Below are 25,804 nucleotides of genomic sequence, written 5' to 3'. Positions count from 1 at the left end.
ACAAAAGCAGGAAAAAGAAAAAGAAAACAGTATTTGAGTCGCGCTGCGGAGCTTTGGCAGAGACTGGTTTGGGTGTAGTAGTAGAAGTAGCCGCCTAGACACAGCACTCCATTCTGCTCTCACTCAGTCAGGAGAGGAGAATTGCTGAATTGAATTTTCCTTTTCTTTGTTATTATCTCACCAATCCCACTCTCATCTTCCTCTCATTGATTCAGTTCCCAAGGTTGTCGTCATCATCGACGATTCCGCGCTGATTTCTCCATTGATCAATGCTTATAACAAAATACAACAACACATAAAACTCATTACTCCAAATCCTTTTCCCGATTCTGTTGTCTCGCCAAGATGCAAGGGTTTACAGCAGCAACTACAGATTTCACTGAACTTCAGTCTACTATGCGAGCCATCGAGCATGCCTGCACTTCCATTCAGGTTTCAATCACTCTTTTTTTTTTCTCTCTTTCCACTAGGTAGAGAAGAAATAATGTAGATAGATGTAAGGATACAAAAAACTTATTTTAAGTAAGATGTAAACTCGGATTGGGAATCGAAATGCAAAAATTATGGCTTCTTCTGATGTCTGTTGCCATGCTTGCTGGAATATAATCAAAGACTGGAGGAGTGAAATTTCATCAGTCATTATTGTTCAGATATGTTTTTTCTGTTTAGGAATTTGGGATGAAGGTTAAAGTAGTGTGATATGATCACAATCACACTTCTGAAAAATGACTGTATGGTAGTATACTTTTTTATTTATTGACCATTGTTAGTTGTTAGTTTTTTGTTAGTGGGGGGATTTGAACCCATGACCTCTCTCTCCTCCCTTCTCCCTTCTCCCTTCTCCCTTTACCACCAAACCAACCTTATAACTCCCTTATGGTAGTATACTTACCTTTTTCCCCTTCTCTCTTGTAAGAAAATCATTGGAAAAGATGCAGGTGTTAAGCTCAGGAACAATGCAAGTGCATTACTACTTCTGAAATCTATTTCATTTATTAGTAGAAAATATTTCAGAAGCACTGAATGTCTCTATCAGAATCTTATTATTCATGTTTGGAATCTTACGATTTGGTACAATTTGGCTACCTACTGATTCGTATCATAAGATGACTCTTAAATGACTTTGTATCTTAGGATACATGAATGATTCTCTGCAATTTCTTGTCATCAATACGAATCATACAATTCATTGTTTTTTTTTTCTTTTTTTACTTTTCTTTCACCAATTCTCATGAAAAATTGAAAAGTTATATAAGCTTAAATTTTTAAATGAAAAGAAATTGAAGGAACACTTCTGAATTTATCCTATTTGATTATTCCACTATTTTATTTGTCAGTCGCTCATTCCAATGCACGTACTCTGTTTTGCTATTTAATTGTTTTGTTTCCATTCTTCTAAAATAAAGGCTTCACAAACTCAGATAAAACTAATGGTTTTGTTCTATAAGACTTTTGCTTAAGTTGTTTCCATTTATATGATATATTTGAAGTAATTATTTTTTCATTGTCTCTGAATCTTACAATCCAATACAGATTATGATTCATGATTTAGCTTAGCAATTCACGATTCGAATCCCGATTTGATAACCTTACATCACTGTCAGATTTTCAGCATTCATAAAGTCTAGGAAGACTAGCATACATTATTTGCATGTAAAACTTTTTGGGAAACCTCTCCCTCTCCGTATTCAATATATCCCTAGATTTGCAATGAGTTGGGAAATGCCATGGTCCCACTATTGTCTTGAGGTGATATTTTTTTTAACACTTTCTACTTCAAATTCATGTGGGTGTAAGTATAACTCATAGGAATGCAAATACATGTGTCATCATGTTCTTATTCTTTGTTATGCATTTATTTTCAGATGCATATCAATCCAGGAGCTTCTGAGGCAGTTATATTGTCATTAGGCCAGTCTTCTCAGCCATATAAGACTTGCCAATTCATTCTTGGTGAGTTTACATGTTGTGTGACAAACAAAATATCTGCCTTTTGTATTATGCAAATGATACTGCTAATGCAAATAATCATGGACAGGCAAGAATGTGCACATTAACTTGGATTGTATGTGTTGATGGACATATTGTTGATGCCGTAGTTTACTTAGTTGAAATCATCACCGTGCAGGATCTACTGCCCTTTTAATATGTGAAAATTGCAGTTCGAATAATTTACTTAAGAATTAAGATTTAATATGTTTGTCAGGTCATTATAAAGCATTTTTGGTGTTGCTTGTTAGTTGGATGATGAAAATAGCCAACTTGGAAACAAATTCAGCATTATAATGCTATGCTTGTTCAGTGATTTGATTCGTCTCATCAGCAACTATATAAGTGACTTCATTATTTGGTTCCTAAGGTTAATTTTGGTTGTCATTAGTGATGAACTGGGCAATAATTTATGGTTTAATGGAGATTATACTTATCTTGAGGGTTGTGTTTTTCTTTAATATAGGCAGTCTATAGAGCATTAATACTGCATCTTAATTCAAAATAAATCATCTCTTGGTGATATGATTACCTTGAGAAAGTATAATTTTCACTTTTTTGGATGCATGCTCAGTTTTCTTTCCCTCATTTTTTTTGTAAAAAAAAAATCTTGGGTAAATTTCTGCTTTTTCAAGAAAATTTAACAACCAAATCCATGGGATCAAACTAGTTTGGATAGATTATTTTTGTTTTGGAACATTTTTGTCCATCATTGTTATTCATTATACACTATTAAATGCCCTTTTTAAGTTTTTGCATTCTGAGCACTGTAATTTGTTTGGTATTTAGTATTCTGGTTTAGATCATGCTGATACCCTAATGGTTTTGTCTATGCAGAAAATTCCCAGGTGGCAACTGCAAGGTTTCAAGCGGCTGCAGCAATCCGAGAAGCAGCTATTAGAGAATGGGGTTTTCTTAGTGCTGATGACAAGAAAGGCTTGATAAGGTCTTCCATAACTTTGATTCCACTAACTTTTGTGCTGTTTTTGATATTTACATCATGAGTGGCCTTGTTCATATAATTTACAATTGAAGATCTTTCTTCTGTACCTAATAGTTGTTGTTCCATTCATTACCCAAAAATATGTGATATGTGTGAGGTTTCTTGCATGTTCCAGAAAGTAGAGATTCTTATGTCGTGTTGAGCACAAATCTTGGTGGTTGGGAGAAGTTATGATATGAAAAATAAAATAAGAAAAAGAAACGAACTTTCTGGAAAATGGATTTTGCTCATGGACTGCAAAATTGAATGAAACACAAAGAATACTTAAAGAAATACAAAATCTCGAAATAAAATTCAGAAGGGCGTATCAATACTTATCAAGACTGTAAAATGTGGTTGATGTATGTGTACCATTTGTTCTTTAAGTTTGCTAATTGATCCATCTACATGTGATGCTTGCAACCATGTATGCATTACCAAATGAATTGCTTTAGCTTCAAGTAGTATGATTGTTGCCAAATCCTTGCCTTGAGCTGGGAGCCAAATCTCTATAATGTGTCACATGTTTGATAGTTACAAGGCAACTCTCTATCAGACTCAGTCATGCTACTAGTTGATCTATTGTTACTTATTCCTCTTTAAATATTTGTTACTTTCAGTTTTTGTCTATGCTATGTCATGCAACATACTAGTTCTCCTGATGGCTATGTCCAAGCAAAGGTTTCTTCTGTGGCTACTCAGTTGATGAAAAGGGGTTGGTAAGTAGTGCATTCTGTTTTTGTTTTTAGTTTTATTAAGAGCTTAACTGAATACATAACATGCATATTCAACCATGTCTCATCAATAGTTGAACACTGGATTCTTTTTGTTACATACTTTTAGCATGTGTGTGTCTTATTACTTCAATGAAGATAATGGAGGAGTGTCAGTTTCTCATTGAATTGAATGATTAGCTTTGTGGGTGGGAGATGCTATATGCTGTCTTAGAACTTGAATCACCAGAGGGCGATATGGGAGTGAGTGCAGATGCTGGAGAGATTTTGTCAAACTGTTGTATTGTAAAAAATCTTACAGTGCAGATACAACTCTAGTGCATCCATATAAATTATTTACATTCAAAGATCGTTATTGAAATTCTTTTTCACTTTCAATAAGCATCAATGACTTCTAAAAAAATATAAAAGTATTGTATAAATAAAATTATATGATTGCATAAATTATTTATCTATCAAATGAAAATAAAAACTTTGTTTATAATAAGTAAACCCTAAAATGTGTCTAGAGTAGGCTGAGGCTTATAATATGAAATTGTTGATATCATATCCAATGGCTGAACTTCTTAGGGACAGGGGGGTGGTGTGGCCTCCAAAACTATTTTTAAAATTACACACTCACACGAATATAAGTTAAGGCACATAATATAGGAGTATTTGTTGGTTGCGGAAGCCATGAACAAAAGCTAAGGATCAAACCTTGCTCTGATACCATAAACGAATCTGAGAGGTAGAGAGAGAGAATTGAGGTTTAGGGAAAACTCTGTTAAGAGTTTCTGTTATTGATTTGTAAAACCCAATGATTCAATACAGTTTACAAATATATATAGTTAGACTATCTGTCTAACTGTCCTAACTAACAACAGCTGTCATGACAGCTGTTGAGTGGTAAAGTAACTAACTAATAACTAACCTGAAGGGTTAGTTATCAATAAGGAAAAATAAAACTGTACAATGGAGTTGAATACTCCTCTACATAAGTTTTAGGCATTACAGAAAATATTAAAAAATAAGCATGTGGAAGGCAGAGCATGCAGCAAACTTCAGTCTTCCACAAGGAATGAAAGAGTTGAACTTCAGCCTTCAGCCATAAAGAGAAAGCAAAAACAGAGATGAGAGCTGGAGAAGAGAGCCAGTGAGGGTTGAAGAGCAAACATAGAAGAGAAATGGAGAACCATGAGAGAAGAGGGAACTGGAGAAGGTTGGCTGTTAAGGTAGAAGTGTTGGGGAGAACTAGATTGAGGGTCGTGCAGCAGCATTTAGAGCATCCAGCATAAAAAAATATTTTTTTTAATGGTTCACATGACCTGACCTGGTTTGTTCGTAGCTGCAAACATGCTTTTTGGAGTGACAATCCCACAATTCAATGCTTCTAGGTGATGATCCAACATGACTCAGCATCTTCTGCTAGGTGCATGGCTTGAAGGGGAGGCAAAAAAGAGTTGGATCGTATGATCCTGTGTGTTGGAGTGTGATTTTGACAACATTGGCGAGAAACTTTGAGTCTTGTAATCTTTTCTTTAGATATTAACTTTGCTACAACTATGAAAAGCTTTGATTTGGTTGTACAGAAACTATAATTGATTTAGTGATATATCTTGCATTGGACTTGTTCTATTAAAAAATGCATAGCAGTGAAAATTCTTTCTATTTTGAGCATATATAATACCAAGCCTTGTGTATTTTCCTTTGAAGGAAAATATTATTATATTATTGCATATCAGTATTGGATAAGGTGGTTATGGATTCATCTCTCTTATAGTTTGTTTGATCAATATTTGTATTTGTAGGCTTGAGTTTGTACCTGCAGAGAAGGAGGCTCTTTTTTATCAGGTGCCAGAATATTTGTTTCTGTTTGTAGTTTTTGGTCTCAGTATTACTCTTTGCATGTCTGCTTTCTTTTCTTCCTTCTTCTCCTCATATTTCTGGACTCAACGAATAATTTGGTCATAACTCTATTATATGCATGAAATGTGTCAGTGGGCTGTTCAAATCTCTCAAAATCTGTAACTTATACAACCAAGAAAGAGCTCACCAGTACATTTTCACTATTCATAGAAAATATTAATATTTTATTTTAACTGCTTTGATTCATCTAGCAAGTAAGTTGATTGTGGACCATTGGATGAAAATTTGTTATTCCACTTCAGGAAGTCAGTGTACTATTGAACAATTTGTGAGTGATGTACGACTATGCTTTGCAAAGAGGTTCTGAGTTATGCTAAATTAAATATGTTGAGTGCTTTTTGTGTCTGGTGTAGGCGGTATTGGTAATTGTATTTTACCTAAACTGATGTTATAGGATTTGCTTTTCAAATAATATATATTTTTGTATTTAATTTTTTAAAATAGAAAGTTGATAAGAAAAAAATGCATGCCCATTATTCATTGTCTGGATCAAGAAGAATTTTTAATTCATCTAAATATTAAAAATAATAATAAAATAATTTTTATAATTAAAATAATATTTGATTAAATTAGTGAATATTTTATTTATATTTTAATATCTTGAGTATTAATATTTTTATTCTTATATTATTCTTATGCATACAAATGAATGGTGCAACTTTTTAAATTCATTTCATTTATAAAGTGAAAAAATAATTCACCTTTAATTTAATTTGAAATTGCATAGTAATATGAATTTAGCAAAATTTGAAGATATATATACCTTATTATTTTTTTAAACAATCTAGCTTCAAACATTTTTTTCCACAAAAAATTACCTAAACCCCTGCTAAGTAGTGTTAAGCAGATCTCAATCCTAATAGAGAATGGTGTATCGTTTCTAACATGGAAAGAAATAAGCTAAACAATTAAGGTAGATCAGTTATGTGTTTTACGGGTGAAGAGCAAATCAGTTTTGAAGACTTTAGTTTGTGATGAAAAAATTAAGAGTTCAATTACTAGAAAAATTATATACAAAAGTGTTTTAAAAGATATAAAATATATTTACCTGTTTATTTTTATTTTTTTTCATGTTAATTTTTTTATAATTTAAAAATAGAGACAAAAAAACCTGGGCAATGAGGAGTATGGATAACTAGTTGATTACACTGATGACTGAACAACTGGAGTAAATTTGAGTGGGTAGGTTGGGTTTTTTCTTTGAACAGAAACTAATTGCTGGGTTGTTTGGTATGGGATTGAAACATTTGAAATCCATTACTAATGTGTGAAACTAAATTATTTAAAAAAAATTCTAATTAAATATTTAAGAAGGCATTAGGACATAGTCTTATCTTTCTCTCTCTCTCTCTCTCTCTCTCTCTTAGTAGAAGAAGAATATCTTATCTTACCTGATGCCACTCCCTACTCATCTTTCCAAGTCTTCCCCAAAGTTAAAGGGAGAGTTAGGGTATCCTTTCCAGATTTTGGTTGATTTATCCTGAAATATCAGTATATTCAAAAGGATACCTAAATCATAGTGCTCCAAATTTTAAGAACCTAATGTTATTCTTTGCTTTATCTTTTCTATGTCTTATACTTAACTGTAAGGCAAGATTTTATTAGGATATCCATTCAGGATTTTTTATATGCTCCCAAACATCCACATTTCATGCATGTCTGACAATTTCATGTACTGCAGGTGAACCAGGCTATTGTGGGCATTCATGGTATAGATGTGCAGTTTGCTGGAATCAAATTCCTCGAATCATTGGTATGAGATATTTTATGATTAAGAAATTTTAGCCATTTCGCTTATTGCTTTGGATGTTAAATATACCTGTTTTTTAATTTTTGATTTATATTCAATATCTGTAGGTATCAGAATTTTCTCCATCTACTTCAAGTGCTATGGGACTTCCAAGGGAATTTCATGAGCAGTGTAGGAGGTCACTTGAGCAGGACTACCTAAAGGTCTTTCTAATTTTGAATATTTATTTTCACTTTTCTCTTACTAAGTTGATTGAAGTTTTTTCATTAGAACTGACAATTATTTTCTGAATTAATATTAGTTTTTCCCTTCCCCCCCTCTTATAGACATTCTACCACTGGACACAAGAAGCTGCTTCAAGTGTCACAAACAGGATTATTGAATCTGACTCTGTTGTACCAGAGGTTAAAGTTTGCAGTGCTGCACTGGATCTCATGCTTCAAATTCTGAATTGGGATTTTTGTAGCAATACTATTGAAACAAAAATAAATGTAAATGTCTTCTCTGCTGGAGTTAGACAAGATGGGGATTCTCTCAAAAAGTCTGAATGTCACCTAGTGCAGGTAATCAGTTGGTTTGCTTATTAACAATTTACATGCATTTGATAGAATGAAACATAACACACTGATTGCTGTCATAACTAGAAATTTGGACTAAATCTCCCATGGTTTGGCCTTCATTCTGTTTTTTATGCTTACATGCAGCCTGGTTCAGATTGGCGTGATGTGTTAATATTAAGCGGTCATGTTGGATGGCTTTTGAGTTTATATGCAGCATTGAGGCTGAAATTTTCATGTGAAGGATACTGGCTTGACTGCCCTATTGCAGTCTCTGCTCGAAAGCTACTTGTACAATTTTGTTCTTTAACAGGAGCTGTATTTCTTTCTGGTATGAGTATTCCTCGTCTTCCTTTATGCCAATTGTATGTTCATTTTCGTAGAATGACAATCTTCAGGTTGGTAAGTATTTTACCTGTCTTGGCGATGAGATATATGGTTTTTTCAAAGGATGGATTTGATAGAGATGTCAAGCAATTTTTACTGAGTTTTTTTTTTTAATGACAGAGATGTCAAGCAATTTTCACTGATAGTAAGATCTTTCTTGATAAAGTGTTCAATTAAAGTAGTTGGTCCTTGCACAAACTTTATCTTTTCTAAGAGAGATCTTCTGGAAAACATGGAATGAGACTATAGTGATAAGGGTTTGGCTTCTAGAAGTGGATATTTCTTCAAAAGTATGAAAATCTTCATTACTACCTTTGCATTGGTTGATTCAATATCAAAATTTTCAATCTGTTACTCTTACAGCTGTACTGCTAGATTTTTCCAGATAACTAGTTATTGCTCAAAGCACTCCTGATCAGTCTTAACATTAGGGACTCAGTTCTCTGTATCACCATTGCAACATGTCCCCTACAAAATTTAAGTTTTGGAAATTTTTTATTTGAATTTCTTTGACCTTGTTTGTGCCATGATTTAGATGATGGAAAAATGCATGAGCAGCATCTTCTGCAGCTCCTATCTGGGATAATAGAGTGGGTAGATCCTCCAGATGCCATTTCGAAAGCTATTGAAAATGGGAAAAGTGACAGGTTTGGAGGATATTCATCTGCATAATGCATGTGTGAATGCACCCACCCACCCCTGCAAGTCTTTATATATATATGACCCTCAAATTGATGTTGGTTTCTTTCAGCGAGATGCTTGATGGTTGTCGCGCATTATTGGCCATTGCAAATGTAACAACCCCCTATGTGTTTGATGGTTTGCTAAAATCTATGAGGTTATTGTAATAATAATTTAATTTTTTAGGTGTTTCTCTGTTAATCATAATGATTGTTGACATAAATTGATGTGAGTAAACTTTTTGTTTTGATACTTCAGGCCCATCGGTACTCTTACTTTTTTGTCAATGTTGATGTCTGAAGTAATTAAAGTCCTCATGACTAGTAACACAGAAGAGGAGACTTGGAGCTGGGAAGCACGTGATGTCTTATTGGATACTTGGACTGCCATTCTAACGGTATTCATTTAAATAAACTTATTTGAAACAATTACCTTTTTCTTCTAACTCTAATAACATTTCTTCAATGTAAAATCAAAATTCTGAAGCTTGTTTAGTTCTGGTCATTACACTGAGCTATATTTATTGTTCTTTCCAGCCAATAAATACTATCAATGTGAATGCTTTGCTTCCATCCGAAGGGATAAAAGCTGCTGCCAATCTCTTTGGTTTCATTGTAGAATGCGAGCTACGATGTAAAACCTACATGCAACTTTCTATAATGCAGTCTTTTTCTGTCCTCTTGCTTTCTTTTTCCTCATCTACAATCTTATGGTAATGTGAATTTTCTTTTTATTTAGTGGCCTCTGCGACAGCGTTTAATGATGAGGGCGATTCAGACCATCTTCATGCTTCTGTATCTGGTATGGACAGATTATAAACCTTGCACATGCTAGCATTATATTGTAATTTATGTTCTTGCTGATATTGTCTTTGCCATTGCTGGATTTTCTTTGAGCTATTGTCCTATTGAAGAAATTATAAAGCAGATATGGGCAGCAGACAGATTCCTACTTTATAATGTGAATATGTGATTAGTCAGGGCTTGGTTGAGAACTCTATTTAGTGCTGAAAATGAAAAGTTGTTGCCTAAAATGATGTAGTGGTTTTTGTTAAATACTTATTGAAAATTAAAAGTCAAAATGTGCTAAAATTGCATGGTCTTTGATGCCTTGTTGGAGTACAAGTGAGTGCCACATTCATGGGTTAGAAACAAGTTAAATGATATATAGCAGGGTAATGATTCCAGAGTGCCAAGACATTTTTTGTTCAAACAGGTCACTCATGCTGAAAGCCCACTAACTCTCTCACTCAAGGACAAGGGCTCACTCATAAATTCTAATATAGTATATGAGCATATATGTAAGGGAAGAACTGAAGCCCAAATAAAAGAAGAGTAGAAAAAAATTGAAAGACCCAACCAATAAAAAGCTCAGTAAGTGAAGACAGACCTGTAGCTTCTAAAACTCAATAAAAAGAAGCACAAGTTTAGGCAATAAAATGAAAGTAGTAAGTGTGGCCTTTGAGACCCAAACATGAAGTACAAGCCAAAGCTGGAAATTGAAGACAAGTTAGAATTGGACCAATCTAGTTGGAGTCGAGGAAGTGATGGAAAACAAGCCATACATTGGTATTTGGTGGGTTACAAATAAGTTAGAGTATATAAGCAAAGGGGTAATGAGTTCAAAGTGCCAAGGCATTTTTAGGACATAGTGACCACTCAAAGCTGAAAGGCCACTAACTCACTCTCACACACTCTTTGACAAGGACCCACAGATAAATTCTAACATGCCTTTAGTTGTAGCCCCTTCCTTGATTAATTCAGTCTATTTTCTACTAATAGTAGAGTACTAGAACTTGAAATGGAATGGCTAGGGACCTAGGGTGGGGGCAACAATATCATACAAAATACTTTAAAGAAAAACCTATAATACTATATCGCAATTTGAAATGAAATATAGCTCAAAATCATTGCATTATTATTGTACTATATTATTATTAATCGGAGTGAAATCTTGTAGTTTTATTTTGAAATCTTAAATAGGAAGAGGGTATAATAGTTTTCCACAGATCAATCTCATTTATTTTATTTAATGAAGATGGTTTCCTTTAAAACACATCCAGTTCTTGTTTGAAAATATCATCTAATATTACAAACTTAGTATTATAATTTTTCATCACCAAAAATTCGAATAGACATATCATATTAGGGCTTGATGAATTTCCTGTTTTTTTGAATGATATTGTCTTTGCAGCCATGGATGAAAGGTTAAGCTGCTATGCTCTTATTGCAAGAGCATCTGTTAATGTTACAATTCCTTTGCTCATTAGAGTATTTTCAGAGCGGGTTGGATGCCTTAATCAGGTTGGTTTTATATTTGAGTAATGTTAGCAACATACTCTTTATTATTGGTTAAAATTTATTGGGACTTATGAAATGATGTGGGTCACCCTCAATATTTAACAAATCTCACTTATAATTTTGCAAATCCCAATAAAATTGTACCAGTAGTATTGTGTTAGGAAACGAGTTGTTAGTATTTCTCTTTATATTTTTTTATAACTGTTTTAAGGTAATTAAATATCAATCAGAATCATAAGTTTCTATGTAATAATAAATACAAGATAATGTAAAGATAAATGTAATCTAAGACTCTCCCTCAAGCTTGAGCATATATGTCATATGAATTGAGCTTGTTACAAATGTGGTCAACCAGATAGAAACTAAAGGCGGTTCGCTGGAGACGCGTAATGCGTCGTGTGTGAACTTCACGCGCCAGGGTCCTGTGTGGGGCCACGTGCAGTGGTGTTTTGAGTTAGCTACGCACGTGGACAACATGACGGTATTCAGCGATGGCAACGGGTATTGTTCACCCGTGAAAAAAGCAAAAAGATCCACTGGGGATGCCTTGAGGCAGAAGAAGAGAAGATCAGTGAGACACTGGCCAGAGATGCATCATGTGTCGAGTGTGTGAACTTCATGCACTAGGCCCCTGCATGGGGCTGCATGCAACGGTGTTTTGAGTTGGTTGCACACGTGGATGGTGTTCGGCAATAGGCGACAAAAGTCGAAGGTGAGCTCCGATGAAAAGGTGTCGGGAAGTCTGCCAAAAGAGGGCAGAGCAATCACACACTATTGTTCACTGCGAAGAGGGAAAGAACCAGCAGAAGCCATGATAAATGAAAACAGAAACACAAAATGCAATTAAAACAAAGTGCGAAAATAAGACTTGACAAACAAAACAGTCCTGAAATGGCCCGAAACTGACTGAGCTTTGCGCGCCTCAGTCATCCGACGGAGAGGTTATTGTCGGCTGCCGGAAAAGGAGAAAAAATTTCCAGAAAGAGGGACAACGAGCATAAAAGTCCACTGGAATGTGGAAACAGGTCACCAAAAGACAGGAGAAAAGCAGAATGGTCCACTAGAATGTGGAAATAGGTCACTGGAAATAGGACGGCAAGCAGAAAGGTCCACTGGGACAGTAGACCACCGAATAAGTGACGGCGGACGGTGGTTGCTGGAAAAGTTCTCGGGAAAGGAGAAAAGGTCGCCAAAAGGCAACCAAAGCAGAAAGAGGTCCATCGGGGACAGTAGGTCCCTGGTGGAGAACAACTTTCGTTATTCCCGTGTCAAGAATAACCTAAGCTCTGATACCATATAACAGTGTTTTACTGTGTAATGTTGTGTGTCTTAGATGACTACATCTCATCTTTATTTATAATGGAGAAATCAGAACCAATATTGATTACATATCAATCAATTACTGATTATTAGGTAATTAAATATCAATCAGAATCATAAGTTTTTATGTAATAATAAATACAAGATTATGTAAAGATAAATGTAATCTAACATTTTTTATGGAGGCTAACTTTCTTGGATAGATATTTTAGATCTGTCATCTATAAATTTGCTTTTCTGCCCCTTCCCTTGTTTCTAGAGATTACTAGTTGTTCAGATCACAAAAAATTGATATTAGTAATTGTTCTGACCGCAAAAATTGATATTGGTAATTGTTGATACTGCAAAGAATTGATATTTATAATCATTCAGACCACACAAAATTAAATGAGTTCAGATTGCAAAATTTGAGATGTGAGCCATAAGCAATGTAAAACATTGAGGATATGTGTGATAATCTAAGGGAATGCACCCTATATAGAAGTGTTCTAAGGGGAGAGAGAGAGAGAGACAGAGAGAGAAACTGAGAAAATCTCTGAAAATAAATTTGAATATTTTTGTTATGTATTCAGAGTTCTCTAATTCCTATTTATACAAGATTTACAGCAAGGCAGCAAACTAACTGTGAATGGATTCTAATAGAATATTGACTGACTCAAGAACATTCTAGAATATAACAAACACCAACTTGTAACAGAAATCATGCACATAGCAGAGGCACCACGCTATATACTGTATCGCCAAGGAATCCAGGAAAATAATCAAGCAAGGAGCTCTCACCCCTGAAATATTAGTTTATTTCATTTTTATTACGAGCCCAGTGTCCATAACCAGAAACCTGGAACTGCTATCAAGATCTTTACTTTCGCTTCCTTCCATACTCCATTGCAATCCATAAAAATGGTTTAACATCTGTCATAAACCACTACATTCTAAGTATTATGGGGGGATATGGTCTAGGACTCTAGTGACTGTTATAATTAGCAAGCAATTAAGTTACTATAACTGTGTTTCTTGTCCTTAGATTGTTGCTTTTAGAATGTTAGATTCTCTCTCCATGTTGCTGCCCACAAATGATAAATGAATCTTTCTAGGATGCCCAGCCTACTAAATGCCCTCACAACTCACAAGGAAAAGGTTCAGCTCTTAGTTTACACCCACTAAGATACAATACAACTCAAAACATCAAAGCAACCATTAATTCAGCATTCTGTCATCTATACTGCCACCCACATAATCATATGGAGCTAGGGTTATCAAAACCCCAGAATAATGCTTGGTACTCATCTTGTGGGTGTACATTACCTCACATAAAGTATAAGTGGAAAAATCAGAGTTTAGGTATAAAATGATGTGGGACCAGCTAGAATCAAATGGTGATGTATGTGTATTCAAAACCTAACTACATTTTTAGCTGCAATCAAGTTGAAAACTGGTTTAAAATGACAATAAGTTTTTGATGAGTTTGAAGTTTCAACATGATGGTTACTTCATTTTGGTTATTGGTTGAAAAAAATCCTTTTTATATTAATCAAACTGCACCAATTGGATGTCTAAATATATAGTATATAATAAATAGTTTCTCCTTTGACTAAATGCTGCATAATTCTTAGTGATAGGGTAGAAATGTTTACTCTCAAAAACAAATTGAAACATGCAAAATCTAAAGTTCTATAAGAAAATATCATAATATTGACACAGTAACACACACCGTTCAGACTGACTTCTCTCTCTGTCTGTATTTGTATATTTGTTGCATCTTTGTGTTTTTGTCTTATCCACCATATGTAATTATTATTTTGTTTCAAGTTATGTGAATTATTTCCATAGCTCATTATTCACTTCATTTGTAGGGCAGGGGCATTATTGACTTGACTGAAACTTTGGAAGAACTTTATTCATTGTTGCTGATTATTGGTCATGTAATTGCAGATGAAGGGGAGGGGGAACTACCGCTGGTATGTGAATAGTATTTTCTCCATATTTTATGTTTCATTTAGAACTGTTCGTTGGTGCTGTGTATATTTTCTTTTTCGTGGGATAATAAAGAGAAAATACTCTATTTGAAAAAAGAAAAACTGCTTGGGGGGCAGGGGGAGGACAAGATTTACCATAGACAATTTGCCAGTTTGATACATACCAAAAATAAGTTGTGTGTATTTCCTTTATATTTCCATTTTTAGTCCTTTCTGTATATCAAATTGGCAAATCGTTTATGGTAAATCTTGAGGGATAATAGAGAAAATACTCTATTTGAAAAAAAAAATATGGGGGGGGGGGGGGGGGGCAAGAATTACCATAATTAATTTGGCAGTTTGATAGACAGAAAATAATTTTGTGCATTTCCCTTGTATTTCCATCTTTAAAGTTGACAGTAATGTGCAATGCTGATTTAAGGTTATGTCATGTATTTAGGTTCCTAATACGATACAAACCCAGTTTGTTGTTAACGCTGTTGAAGCAGATAAACATCCTGTTGTTTTACTTTCCAGGTAAATTATTTTCTTCTGCTTTACTGATTAGGAATCTGATGTTTGAGTTCTTGCAAAGAATGTTAGCAAAAAATAGTATTGAAATTAACATTACTCTATGCCAATGGTGTACAAATAATTTCTGATTAATATGCAATTTGATGAGCAAGACAAAATGGTGGATTTTGTTACAAATGTCTTGTAGGGTTAGCTTTGTAAGGTTTATTTTGATTAATGCCTGTCTATGAGATATGTTTGTCTGTGAGCACATACATGTCAGTTACTCTGTTAGCCTGAAAACTTTATTTGAGTTAAAGAGCTGTTCTTCTGTATGGGTTCTTCCTTGGATATTGAAGAGTTGAATCATGGCAACACTGTTAATACTTGAGTGCAATTCCTTATGTCAAAGTTTTCATTGGACATAATGTCTGATCCAATTCTGCAACTATAAAACCATGTTCTTTATGCATTAATGCAGCTCAATCATAAAATTTGCTGAGCAATGCCTCAGTCCAGAAATGAGAGCATCAGTTTTTAGTCCCCGGCTTATGGAGGTAATGCAATTTATTCATTTCCATCTTCCATAATGTTATTCTGGCTCTTTTACCTCCTACAGTATTCAGTTTAAATGTCACTTATAGACATCAAATCTGAATATGTTGCTATTGTTGTTTTCTTGTTTTATTTCAGTAGTAGAAATAGTCATCAGAATCTTACATTTCACAATTCTATACAATTCCACTACCTACTGATTTGTATCATAAGATTAATCTTAAATGACTTTGTATCTTACAATACATGAATGAATCTCTGCAATTTCGTATCATCGATATGAATCACACGATTCAACAGTTCGTTAATTTTTTTTTACTTTTCTTTCACCGATTCTCATGGAAAAAGAATTGGAAAAAACACTTATACTATTTGACTATTCACTCACTCATTCTATGCATGTACTTGATTTAGCTATTTATTAGTTGCTTCATTTCCATTCTTCTAAAATAAAGGCTTTACAAACTCTGACATAACTAATAATTTTGTAATTTTGTTTTACAAGACTTCTGCTTAAGTTTTTATCAATTTCTGTTTTAATTTTTTTATATTGAACAGTATAATCATGAATCATCTATATGATATAAATGAAGTAATTTTTCCTTGTTTCTGAATCTTAATATTTAATGCAAATTATGTACGATTCAAAAATTAGCTTGGCGATTCATAATTTGAATCTTGATTTGATAATCTTTTGGGAGTTGGATGTTCTAAAAGTTTGTATCATCATTACTATATACTAATGATGTAGTGTACTATTTTTTGTAGAGTTGTTTTAGTTAAACAACTTGCAAATCTCTTAAAAAGTAATAAAAAAATGATATTACCCTTGGTCATATTTGGTTGTGTATACCAATAGATGCCTTTTTTACTGGTTAAGTGTTTTAAATTATGGTTTTATTTGGAGATTAAGTTTGCTGAATTCAGTCATTTTGATTTTGAATATGATACTGCACTTTGGTACTTCTGAAATTCTTTTCTGACAAGATACTGTTTTACTTCCCAATCCCTTTTAAATTTATGTTATATGCAGTCAATTATATGGTTCCTTGCAAGGTGGTCTCGTACATATCTAATGTCTTCTGATGGAATCGGGGAGAAAATCTTAGATTCAGGTCATCATCATGAGCATAGTTCAAAAAAGGCTTTGCTTTGTTTCTTTGGAGAACATAACCAAGGGAAACTTGTTCTTGATATTATTGTCCGGATATCCTTCATCGCACTTACGTCATATCTAGGGGAAAAGGATTTACAGGTTTGAGTTTAAAATTTCTATCGTTTTAACAATATTGGACATTCTCTTTTAAATAAAGTATTTTGCACATGGTTGTCTACCTAGTTTTCATCTTTATTACTAATGTGATGTATATATGCAAATTCGTACGTTCTTAATTACAATCTTTACATGCATATTTATTTTAATGGTCACTATGTGAATATATTTGATCATATTATGTAAAATATATTGTAGGTGGTAGTTATTGGTGATGATCAATCTGATTATACACAATAGACGTTGTTAGAATTATGGGGTTTTAGGTATGGTAAGAGAGAAGAGGGAGAAAAGAGACTATATAATATTCACTTGTGTACTGTGTTGTATTACAATATGATGTGTTAGTTCATAAAACCTAAAACGCCAACCATTATTTATACTAATCATAATCCTAATTAAAGAAGGAAGTGAATCATGAGATATTAGGAAATAGGAAATATCTGTTGAAATATCTCATAATATCAATGTTATATCTTAAAATATTTTGGAGTATTGATATTTCTTTGTTTCCATGTTGTCTAATATTGTGATTTGTTTCCTTATTTAATTAGGATTATTAGTATAAATAAGGATGAGTGTTTTAAGTGTCTTTCACATTTCAGCTTGTTGTAAATTATCATAGTATACAAGTAAATATTATTCAAATCTCTTTTCTCTTTATTCTCTCCTTGTATTTCTAAAACAATATGATTAATTCTAAGATATTGAAGACAATCTAGTTATCATTGGATACTCTATATAATTCTAAAGTCTTTCACTTATGATTAAAATATTATTGAATATTTTCATGTATCCGAATTGTTGGGAAGTCTTATATCGTCTACCTATTCTTGAGGTGCAGCTTATATATTTGTTGGACAACTTCACTTAATCCCAATTGGTTTAAGATGAAATCTAACACAACTTTTCTTTCAAAAGTTATAAGATTATGAACTAACTACGCTTATGTTTTTTTTAACAACAAAATTAGAATTAAATATGTAATTCTAAATCAAATTATTATCCAAAACGAGCCTAAATTTGAACATCTGAAACTTAATGGGCAAATGCATTCTTCTTCTAGATTCTGTCAGAAAATGTTGATTTAATATGCATCTTTTTCTTTACCATTTTTTTCTTTTGAAATTTAATATTCCAATTTATAAGCTCTGCAAGTGCAAGTTTATCTGTATTATGTAAAAGATATTGGAATAAATGTCAGACACCTTGCTTTGTGGTTGTGCTTAATGCAATGCATTTTTACCTAGGGACTCACTTGTTACCAGTTACTTCATTCGCTGGTTCAGCAAAAGCATATATGTGTCCACCTTGTTACTCTGGTGAGTCAATGCTTATTTAAGTACCTTTAAATTGACAAAACCCATCAAAGTTTGGTATATTTTCAAATGTTTTTTTTTTCTCATTAATGGGTGATTCAAGTTTGCTAAGTAGTTGCTTATAATAATAGTATGCTCCAAGTTCTGGAGCTCATAAACAAGCAAACTTAGTTCCTATGATTTGCCAGGATAGACTTAAAAGTTTTCATGACTGGATAATGATGACAAAATGATCATATCCTTCCTTTGTGTTTATTATCAGCATCTTCCAATCCAATTTTTCTCATATTATATTTAGATGTTGCATTGATACAATTTTAATTACTCAGGTAGCTCAAGTAGGTTGATTCACATGCTCCAAATCTGTCTCATTTGGGGTATTCATATGGTTCGGGGGGGGGGGGGGGGGTGTGGGTGGGTATTATGCTATCCCTCTTGAACACCACATAAATTCTTCCTTGGGTAATATAGGTTTACAAACACAAGGTCCATGTCTCCATGATGTGTCTGTCCTTGATAGTTTTAAGGTTTTTCAGCACCTAGATCCGATAATGCATTGTAGTTCTGATGTGGTCTTCAGTAAGCATGGCAACTTTATGGTCAGGCCAGCACAGAGGTTTTTCTCATTGTTTACTTGGTGCTCATAGACTCTCCAAGGTTTATTTTTATAATTGTTGGTTGCTCCAATGGAAGTGAACTCATGTTTAGTTGTTAAGGCTTGATGTATTCAAAGTTCCATTTCTCCCTGAAAACTGGAAAAGTAGTCTGAAATGACTTTTGGTAATGGAGTAATTCTCAAAATAATACTTATCTAATGTTTTATTTGTTTATCGCTTTAGATGACTTCTTAATCATATATTCATGTTTCTGATTGGCTTTATACAATATTACAAGTGTTGGGACATACAAAGGATCAAATTCCCATTTACTATAAAAACAATGGTTATTTTCCACTTCCAATTGTCAGTAACCTTTCATCTTTTAATTCTGCTTGTTACTTTACCAGCTGTCTATGTTATCAGATCTTGATTGTCTTGAACTTCTGATATTATTTGCAGAATTCATGGCATGAACTAGCAACTGCATTTTCAACTGAAAAGACTTTGCTCTTGTTGGACACTGCTCATCAGGTAACATCTTTATTAACTCTACCCACCAGCTACTTTGTTGCTATGGCTTGTTGTCTAAGTGTTATCAGTTTCTTGCTTCAGCGATCTCTTGCACAAACACTTGTTCGTTCAGCTTCAGGCATAAGAAATTCAGAGGCGTCTAGTCAGTGAGTATTTCCTTCAACTTCCTTTTTGCTATAGTTTCTAAATTTTGACACTGTAAAGCTTTGTTTATATTTATTTAAAGGTATGTAAGAAATCTCATGGGTCCTATTGCAACATACATAGTGGAGATATCCAGCAAGAGTAATTTTAAAAATATTGCCCAACAACCAGATATTCTCCTTTCGGTGAGGGCTTGAGCATTTATTTCATTCTAATGTTTGTATACAAATAGTTCCTCAATTTCATCGATGTTCTGTAGGTCAGCTGCATGTTAGAACGGCTACGTGGAGCTGCAAGTGCTTCTGAACCTCGGACACAGAAGGCTATCTATGATCTAGGATTCTCTCTAATGAATCCCATACTAGTTCTTCTTGAAGTGTATAAACATGAGGTAGCATTCACATTTATCAGTATCTTACTTTTATATCCTCAATGCTCTTGACAGAAGTGAGATTTACATGGCTCTTGTACTTTTGGTAAACATATTATATGATCTAAATTGTCCATTTTCTATGTTAGTTTGATTCCTTATAATTAATTGATTTTATTTATTTTCAGTTTGACAAATGTGTCTAAATTTCCCAGTTTCTGACATCTTGTTATTCTGTTCTTTTTTGTATTTATTGTTTAGTCTGCAGTTGTCTACCTGCTACTTAAATTTGTAGTTGATTGGGTTGATGGACAAATTACGTACTTGGAGGCCCAAGAAACTGCGGCTGTTGTTAATTTTTGCACGCGTTTGCTTCAGCTGTATTCATCTCACAATATTGGCAAGGTAAATTTCTGTTATCAATTAGGTTGCTTTTAAATGGCAAATACTTTGAGTGAGGAGGAACATTTTGCCTAGTTGAACTTTCTTTTTGGTACCTAAAAGATTGTTTTGGTTCCTCTGTGGCTTCCTTTTTCTAAATTGTTTGGGTGCATTTACTTGTTATCATAAAATTGAATTATCTAGGGATTTTTATTATCTTGGGGGAATGAGCACTTCTAAGTTGTGCCCTCAAACTCCTTCTTCAATATCTATTTTTTTTTCTTAAAAAAGTTATACTATTGAAGCTTTAATCTGGTTCAAACCATATACATATCTTGAGGTTAGACAGTTGGAAAGGAAAATCTTTAGAAGTCAATGATTACACCTTCAACAGTTAGTATGAAGCATAAGGGATGTGAAGAGCCATATTTATTTACATTTTGTCCCTTTTGCACTGCCTTTCTCTTTGATCCCAATAGCAACAATATAATTGTTTTAATTATATTATATAAAGTCAATATATTATTGTTTTCTAAAATCCCATAGTTATTGCTAATTCAGTTTCTCTTTTTCATTATTTTAAAAATTTTCTCCCTCAAATTCCATTTGCTCATTTTTCAGATATCACTAAGTCTTTCAAGCAGCTTACTTAGTGAGGCTAAAACAGATAAGTATAGAGATTTGCGAGCCCTTCTTCAACTTCTCTCAAGTCTTTGCTCTAAAGACATGGTAAGGATTTTTTTCGTTAATTATTTAGACTGGCAGTTGGAGAGAGAGTACCTGTCTCTCATACACATACTTAACATAGGTGCGACTTAACTGAACAATTCTTAATGTGGCAGATTGATTTCTCATCAGATTCGATTGAAGCCCAAGGCACTAACATATCTCAGGTCATATCAAGGTTACATTTACCTGTTTCATGTTTGATAGTTAATATCTAATGCATGGGTCTTGCAGGTGGTTTACTTTGGTCTTCACATGGTCACACCATTGATTTCTATGGACCTCCTGAAATATCCCAAACTTTGTCATGATGTAAGATATTCCTGTGCTCTGTGGAAATAATACCAGACTGATTGTTATCCAAAGCTGATACTGTATAACTTATTCGCAGTATTTTTCTCTCCTGACTCATATGTTGGAGGTTTATCCTGAAACATTTGCACAACTAAATAGTGAAGCCTTCGCTCATATACTTGGAACCCTTGATTTTGGTCTTCACCATCAGGTAATATTTGGAATGTGCTCTTTCTTTAATAATATGATCAAAGCAGTGAGAAACTGCAATGACAGAGAAACTTCTAAGCTTGAGGAGTTTTTCAATAGTTTAGCATTCTCTTCCAGTCTCCTAAATAAATTTCTCCACTGTTTATGACAGTTCCCAAATCAATTTCTTTTTCCCCCAACTGGTAATTATGATTGTGCTTAGAATTTATGGCTAAGAACTATATCCTTTACTGATTTTGCAGGATGCAGATGTGGTTAGTAAGTGTCTGAGAGCTCTGCAAGCTCTTGCTTCTTACCACTACAAGGAGACTGGTAATGGTAATATTGGCTTGGGTGCCCACACTGTGGGTCATAAGGATTTGAGTGGGAATGTTCAGGAAGGTCTTTTGAGCCGTTTCCTTCGTTCAATGCTGCAGCTACTCCTTTTTGAGGATTACAGGTGAGAATGCAAAGGAAATTTTTTTCCCCCTTTGTCTTTCCTGTTTTACCAAGCCTAAGTTGAATATATGTACTGCCTTTTTCACTCAGTAGGTCATTTATTATCTTCCCCCCTCCCCCCTACTCCTTTGGCAGGAGATTGATAGAAACCCGACTAGTAAGGCAGAGTAGACGGCCCAAGGTTTGGAGAGTCTACTCTAGGAGGAATAAAAAACAATAGATTTAGGAATCTATTGTCTGTGAAGGAAGTTCTTATCTGTAATCATTTTATTCTAAATTTCTGATTATGTTCAAGTTTTTCTTATCTAGGTAGTTTTTCATTCTGTTATCCTAAATTATAGGAAATTGGAGGAGAATATTTTAAAGGTATGGGGAGTCTATTAGGGGATCATATTCTAGTTTTCTGAGATCATTGTTCAGAGCTAGGCTCTGGAAAGGGGGATAGCAGATTCAGTCTGTAACTCTTTTATTTTAGTAAAATAGATCTTTTGAATTGGGAGAGTATCAGAGATTGATTTTTCAAATGAATACAACAACAAAACCTTATCTCACTAGGTAAGATTGGCTACATGGATCACAACGCCATTCGACTCGATTAAAAACCAAAGCTTCAGAGATATTGTTTACCATGAGATTTGCTTTGACGACTTCCTCCAAGTCTTTTCTAGGTCTTCCTGTCCTCCTTTTCATAGGATTACTAGCCATGTAATATAGGGCCCGTTTGTTGAAACATTCTTTTTTTTTTAAGAAAAGCATTTTTGTTATTAAGAAAATAGTTTTCTGTTTTTTTTTAAGAACCAACTCTTAGAATGTTGGTTTGGACCTAACTCAACCCAAAAAGCTAGCTCATGGGGTGAGAGTTGTCCCCCACTTTTATATTTTATCTTTGTCTTATCTCTAGTCAATGTGGGACTTAGATTTTTTCCAATACACCCCCTCACGTTCAGCACTTTTGGGCTTGATGTGTGGATAATATGATAAGTGATCTGTTTAATGGATCTAGGATAAACTTTGATATCATCTTAGAATGTTGGTTTGGGCCTAACTCAACCTCAAAAGTTAGATCATGGACTGAGGGTTGTCCCCCACTTATATATTCCTTCTTTGCCTTATCTCTAGTCAATGTGGGACTTGAGTTTTCCCAATACCAACTTCTATTTGCTTCTTAAAAATTCACTTTTTTAATAACTTTTTTTTAAGTTTAAACAAACGGATACATATTCTTCTTACTGGTGCGGTGGTGCCTCTTGTGACCTTTGTACATGTCCAAACTATAACTAATTTTGTCTTCTTTTCCTCAATTGGTGTTATCCCAATCTTTTCTCATATATAATCATTATGTATCTTGTCCTTTCTTGTGTGACTACACATCCATAATAATATTCTTATTTTTGTTCCTCTCACGGGCTCACTTTTTTCTCATGTTGTCCCCTTAAAGCCCAACATTTATTATATAGCTAGACATATAGCGGATGTATCAAATGAATGTGTATATCGAATACTGTGACATCTTAGAGCACACCCACATGCTTTATTTTCAAATATTTCATACGTATTTTATAAAATTTATTGGATGATTTAATTTAAACTTGCAAAAACATTTCCTCACAAGTACCTTGTTTACTAATTCCCAGTATAATGTTACTAAAAGGCAATTTCACGTGTTAGCTAATACTGTTGCAAAATCACATTGCAATTGACTAACAGTATTACCCGTTATTTCAGTTCGGATCTAATCAGTGTTGCGGCAGATGCTCTCCTTCCATTAATCCTGTGTGAGCAAGGCCTGTATCAGGTATGCATCTCTGACTTGCATTTGGTAAAAAATTCAATGCAAATTTTCTCAGTTACAAACCTGGTTCCTTAAATTTTTATAGCCAACATTTTTGAACTATGCATTTGGTATAAAAAATTGCTTTATAAATGATCATAATGTTGCTTATTCTCTTCAATGGTGAATATGCAAGTTACTTTTCATATCAGGAATATGTTTTCAAGATTTTTGTTCAATGGCCATCAAAGATCTGTTTTCAATGAAAAACTTTTAGTATATTTATTGTCTATTGGTGAGTTACTTTTCCAAAAAGGAACCTCCATAACTTATATTCCTATTTTCTTTTTTTTGGGGGGGGGGGGGGGGTATTGCAACTTCAGTTTTTAGAATTTTGTAAGTTGTAATCAGACACAATACACTATTGTTCAATATATTTTAGTATTCCTATTATGATTTCCCCCCTCTATTTTATCAATAGTTCCTGAGAAGATTTGGGTAAATTTCTTTACAGAGATTGGGGAATGAATTGATAGAGAGACAACCAAATGCAACACTCAAATCTAGGCTGGCAAATGCATTGCACACACTAACAAGTGCAAATCAGCTTTCTTCCTCCCTTGATAGAATAAATTACCAGAGATTTAGGAAAAATCTCAATAGCTTCCTAGTTGAAGTTCGTGGATTTCTGAGAACCATGTGATCAACTGTGTATGGCTTGTATTTGTATAAGGCTTGAAAAGAAGAGTTGAGAATTAAGACTACTAATTAAACCAGCAGCTGGAGACAAAAATAGAGAGCTGATCTTTTGCCAGACGAAGTATTTGGGGCTACAGAAAACCGAGTCCTATCTTCACTGGGCATTTGTAAGTCATATATATCACTTGGGGTTGTTTGCAAAAGTAAAAGCTTTTTGGTTTGTCAGAGGCTATTGCAAAAGCAGAAAAGCTGTCTGAAGATCTTAGTAGCAATTCAGTGACAAAATGGTTGTTGAGGCACATTCTTTTCTGTCAAGTTGCATCGTTGTGTAGATATACATTACTATCACTTAGTTTGGCAGGAGCCTCTATATCAACTGCACAAGCACGGAATTCGTTTAGATCTAGAGATGTTAAAGTGTTAAACCATTCCAAAGTTTATGCGAACGTAAGCTTTGAGGGAAGTTGATTCTTCAGAAGATCAAATTCCTAGAGTGGTTTTATTCACATAAGTTTTGCAATTATGTTGTAATAACTATAAATATGGCTCCATTTTAGTTTTGGTGTGTCCGCATGGTATGTTAAGGTCTTGCTCATCAATTGTACAGTTATGTGTAACTGTAACTTCAATTGCCGAGTAAGTATTAACGCCGAATCTTTGATTAATCTCGTTTGGGGAAAAGTCATTCATAATGGATAATTCTTTGCATAATTTGTTACAACATACAACTGCTATATTGTTATCCATTCATAGTGTACGCAAATGTTACTTTGCCGGGGGCAGAGGAGTTGAAAAGTCCATGATGGCCACTCAATGGTAACTTGATAAGAAAGCTCAAGTCAAACACCTAACAATGGTATCCTATCACTGGTTGATCGATTCATTATACTGCCTTTCAACTCCCTTTTTATGTCCAAACAATACACTGGAAACAGATTTAGGTATATTATATTGAAGTTAAATTACATGTCCTGTTTGCGTCATCCTTTTTGCCTCAATTAGTAATACATTTTCTACTAAATCATGAGTGAAGTTAATAAAAGCAAGACTCGTCAAATTGCTATTTAAATAAATTTAGTATATTAACATTCCTCACTAAAAAAAACTAATAATTAGGAACTTTTTTGTGGTAAGTCATTTTCTTCATTGGACCCAAGTAAAGGAGCAGGTAATCTCAATTCATACATAGGTTAAAAGTTGTCTTTGTGGATTGCGAGAATTTGGCTAATAGATTTGAAGAGATAGAAAAAGGAACTCGTGAATTCCTGCATTTCATCAGCACTAATAGTACAGGATCTCAAGGTGCAATGAAAATGATGGTTGCAACTTGCAGAAGGCTATCTGACACAGCAATGAAAACAATGCAAGCCCGGTTCGTAGTTAATATTTGGTTCCTATAGTGTATTCGAAAAACCATG

At 33.9% G+C, this 25,804-nt stretch overlaps 1 protein-coding gene across 4 annotated transcripts; it reads left to right on the top strand.

Annotated features, from left to right (window-relative positions):
• Positions 1-25,107, top strand: LOC114399442 (exportin-4-like). Of its 4 annotated transcripts, XM_028361630.1 has the most exons (32): positions 4-432; positions 1,866-1,953; positions 2,827-2,935; positions 3,592-3,690; positions 5,496-5,538; positions 7,295-7,366; positions 7,471-7,566; positions 7,690-7,926; positions 8,068-8,251; positions 8,843-8,954; positions 9,059-9,145; positions 9,247-9,385; positions 9,525-9,621; positions 9,727-9,789; positions 11,182-11,291; positions 14,462-14,566; positions 15,024-15,100; positions 15,558-15,633; positions 16,665-16,886; positions 18,155-18,226; positions 19,282-19,353; positions 19,435-19,499; positions 19,580-19,682; positions 19,757-19,888; positions 20,129-20,272; positions 20,870-20,977; positions 21,091-21,141; positions 21,209-21,286; positions 21,366-21,479; positions 21,721-21,917; positions 23,642-23,711; positions 24,202-25,107. In XM_028361630.1, exons 1-32 carry the CDS (start codon positions 346-348, stop codon positions 24,388-24,390), a joined length of 3,498 nt encoding a protein of 1,165 aa, XP_028217431.1. In that variant the 5' UTR covers positions 4-345; the 3' UTR covers positions 24,391-25,107. The 4 variants fall into 4 exon arrangements, 1 of the variants encoding a protein (XP_028217431.1); XR_003663728.1 differs by lacking the exons at positions 20,870-20,977; positions 21,091-21,141; positions 21,209-21,286; ... (2 more) ...; positions 23,642-23,711; positions 24,202-25,107 and having other exon boundaries at positions 1-432; positions 19,762-19,888; positions 20,129-20,269; XR_003663729.1 differs by lacking the exons at positions 18,155-18,226; positions 19,282-19,353; positions 19,435-19,499; ... (8 more) ...; positions 23,642-23,711; positions 24,202-25,107 and having other exon boundaries at positions 1-432; positions 14,541-14,566; positions 16,665-16,734.
• The last annotated feature ends 697 nt before the right edge of the window (positions 25,108-25,804 follow it).

This window comes from Glycine soja, chromosome 19 (assembly GCF_004193775.1).
Source record: "Glycine soja cultivar W05 chromosome 19, ASM419377v2, whole genome shotgun sequence".
NCBI classification, from domain to species: Eukaryota; Viridiplantae; Streptophyta; class Magnoliopsida; order Fabales; family Fabaceae; genus Glycine; species Glycine soja.
The sequence above is the reverse complement of the archived record's forward strand: the minus strand, read 5'-3'. Positions and strand labels throughout refer to the sequence as shown.

Excerpts from the sequence above, each read along its gene's own strand:
- LOC114399442 (XM_028361630.1), top strand. The coding sequence starts at position 346 with ATGCAAGGGTTTACAGCAGCAACTACAGATTTCACTGAACTTCAGTCT. Across the intron at positions 433-1,865 it reads ATGCCTGCACTTCCATTCAG|ATGCATATCAATCCAGGAGC; the intron begins GTTTCAATCACT and ends ATTTATTTTCAG. Across the intron at positions 23,712-24,201 it reads GTGAGCAAGGCCTGTATCAG|AGATTGGGGAATGAATTGAT; the intron begins GTATGCATCTCT and ends ATTTCTTTACAG.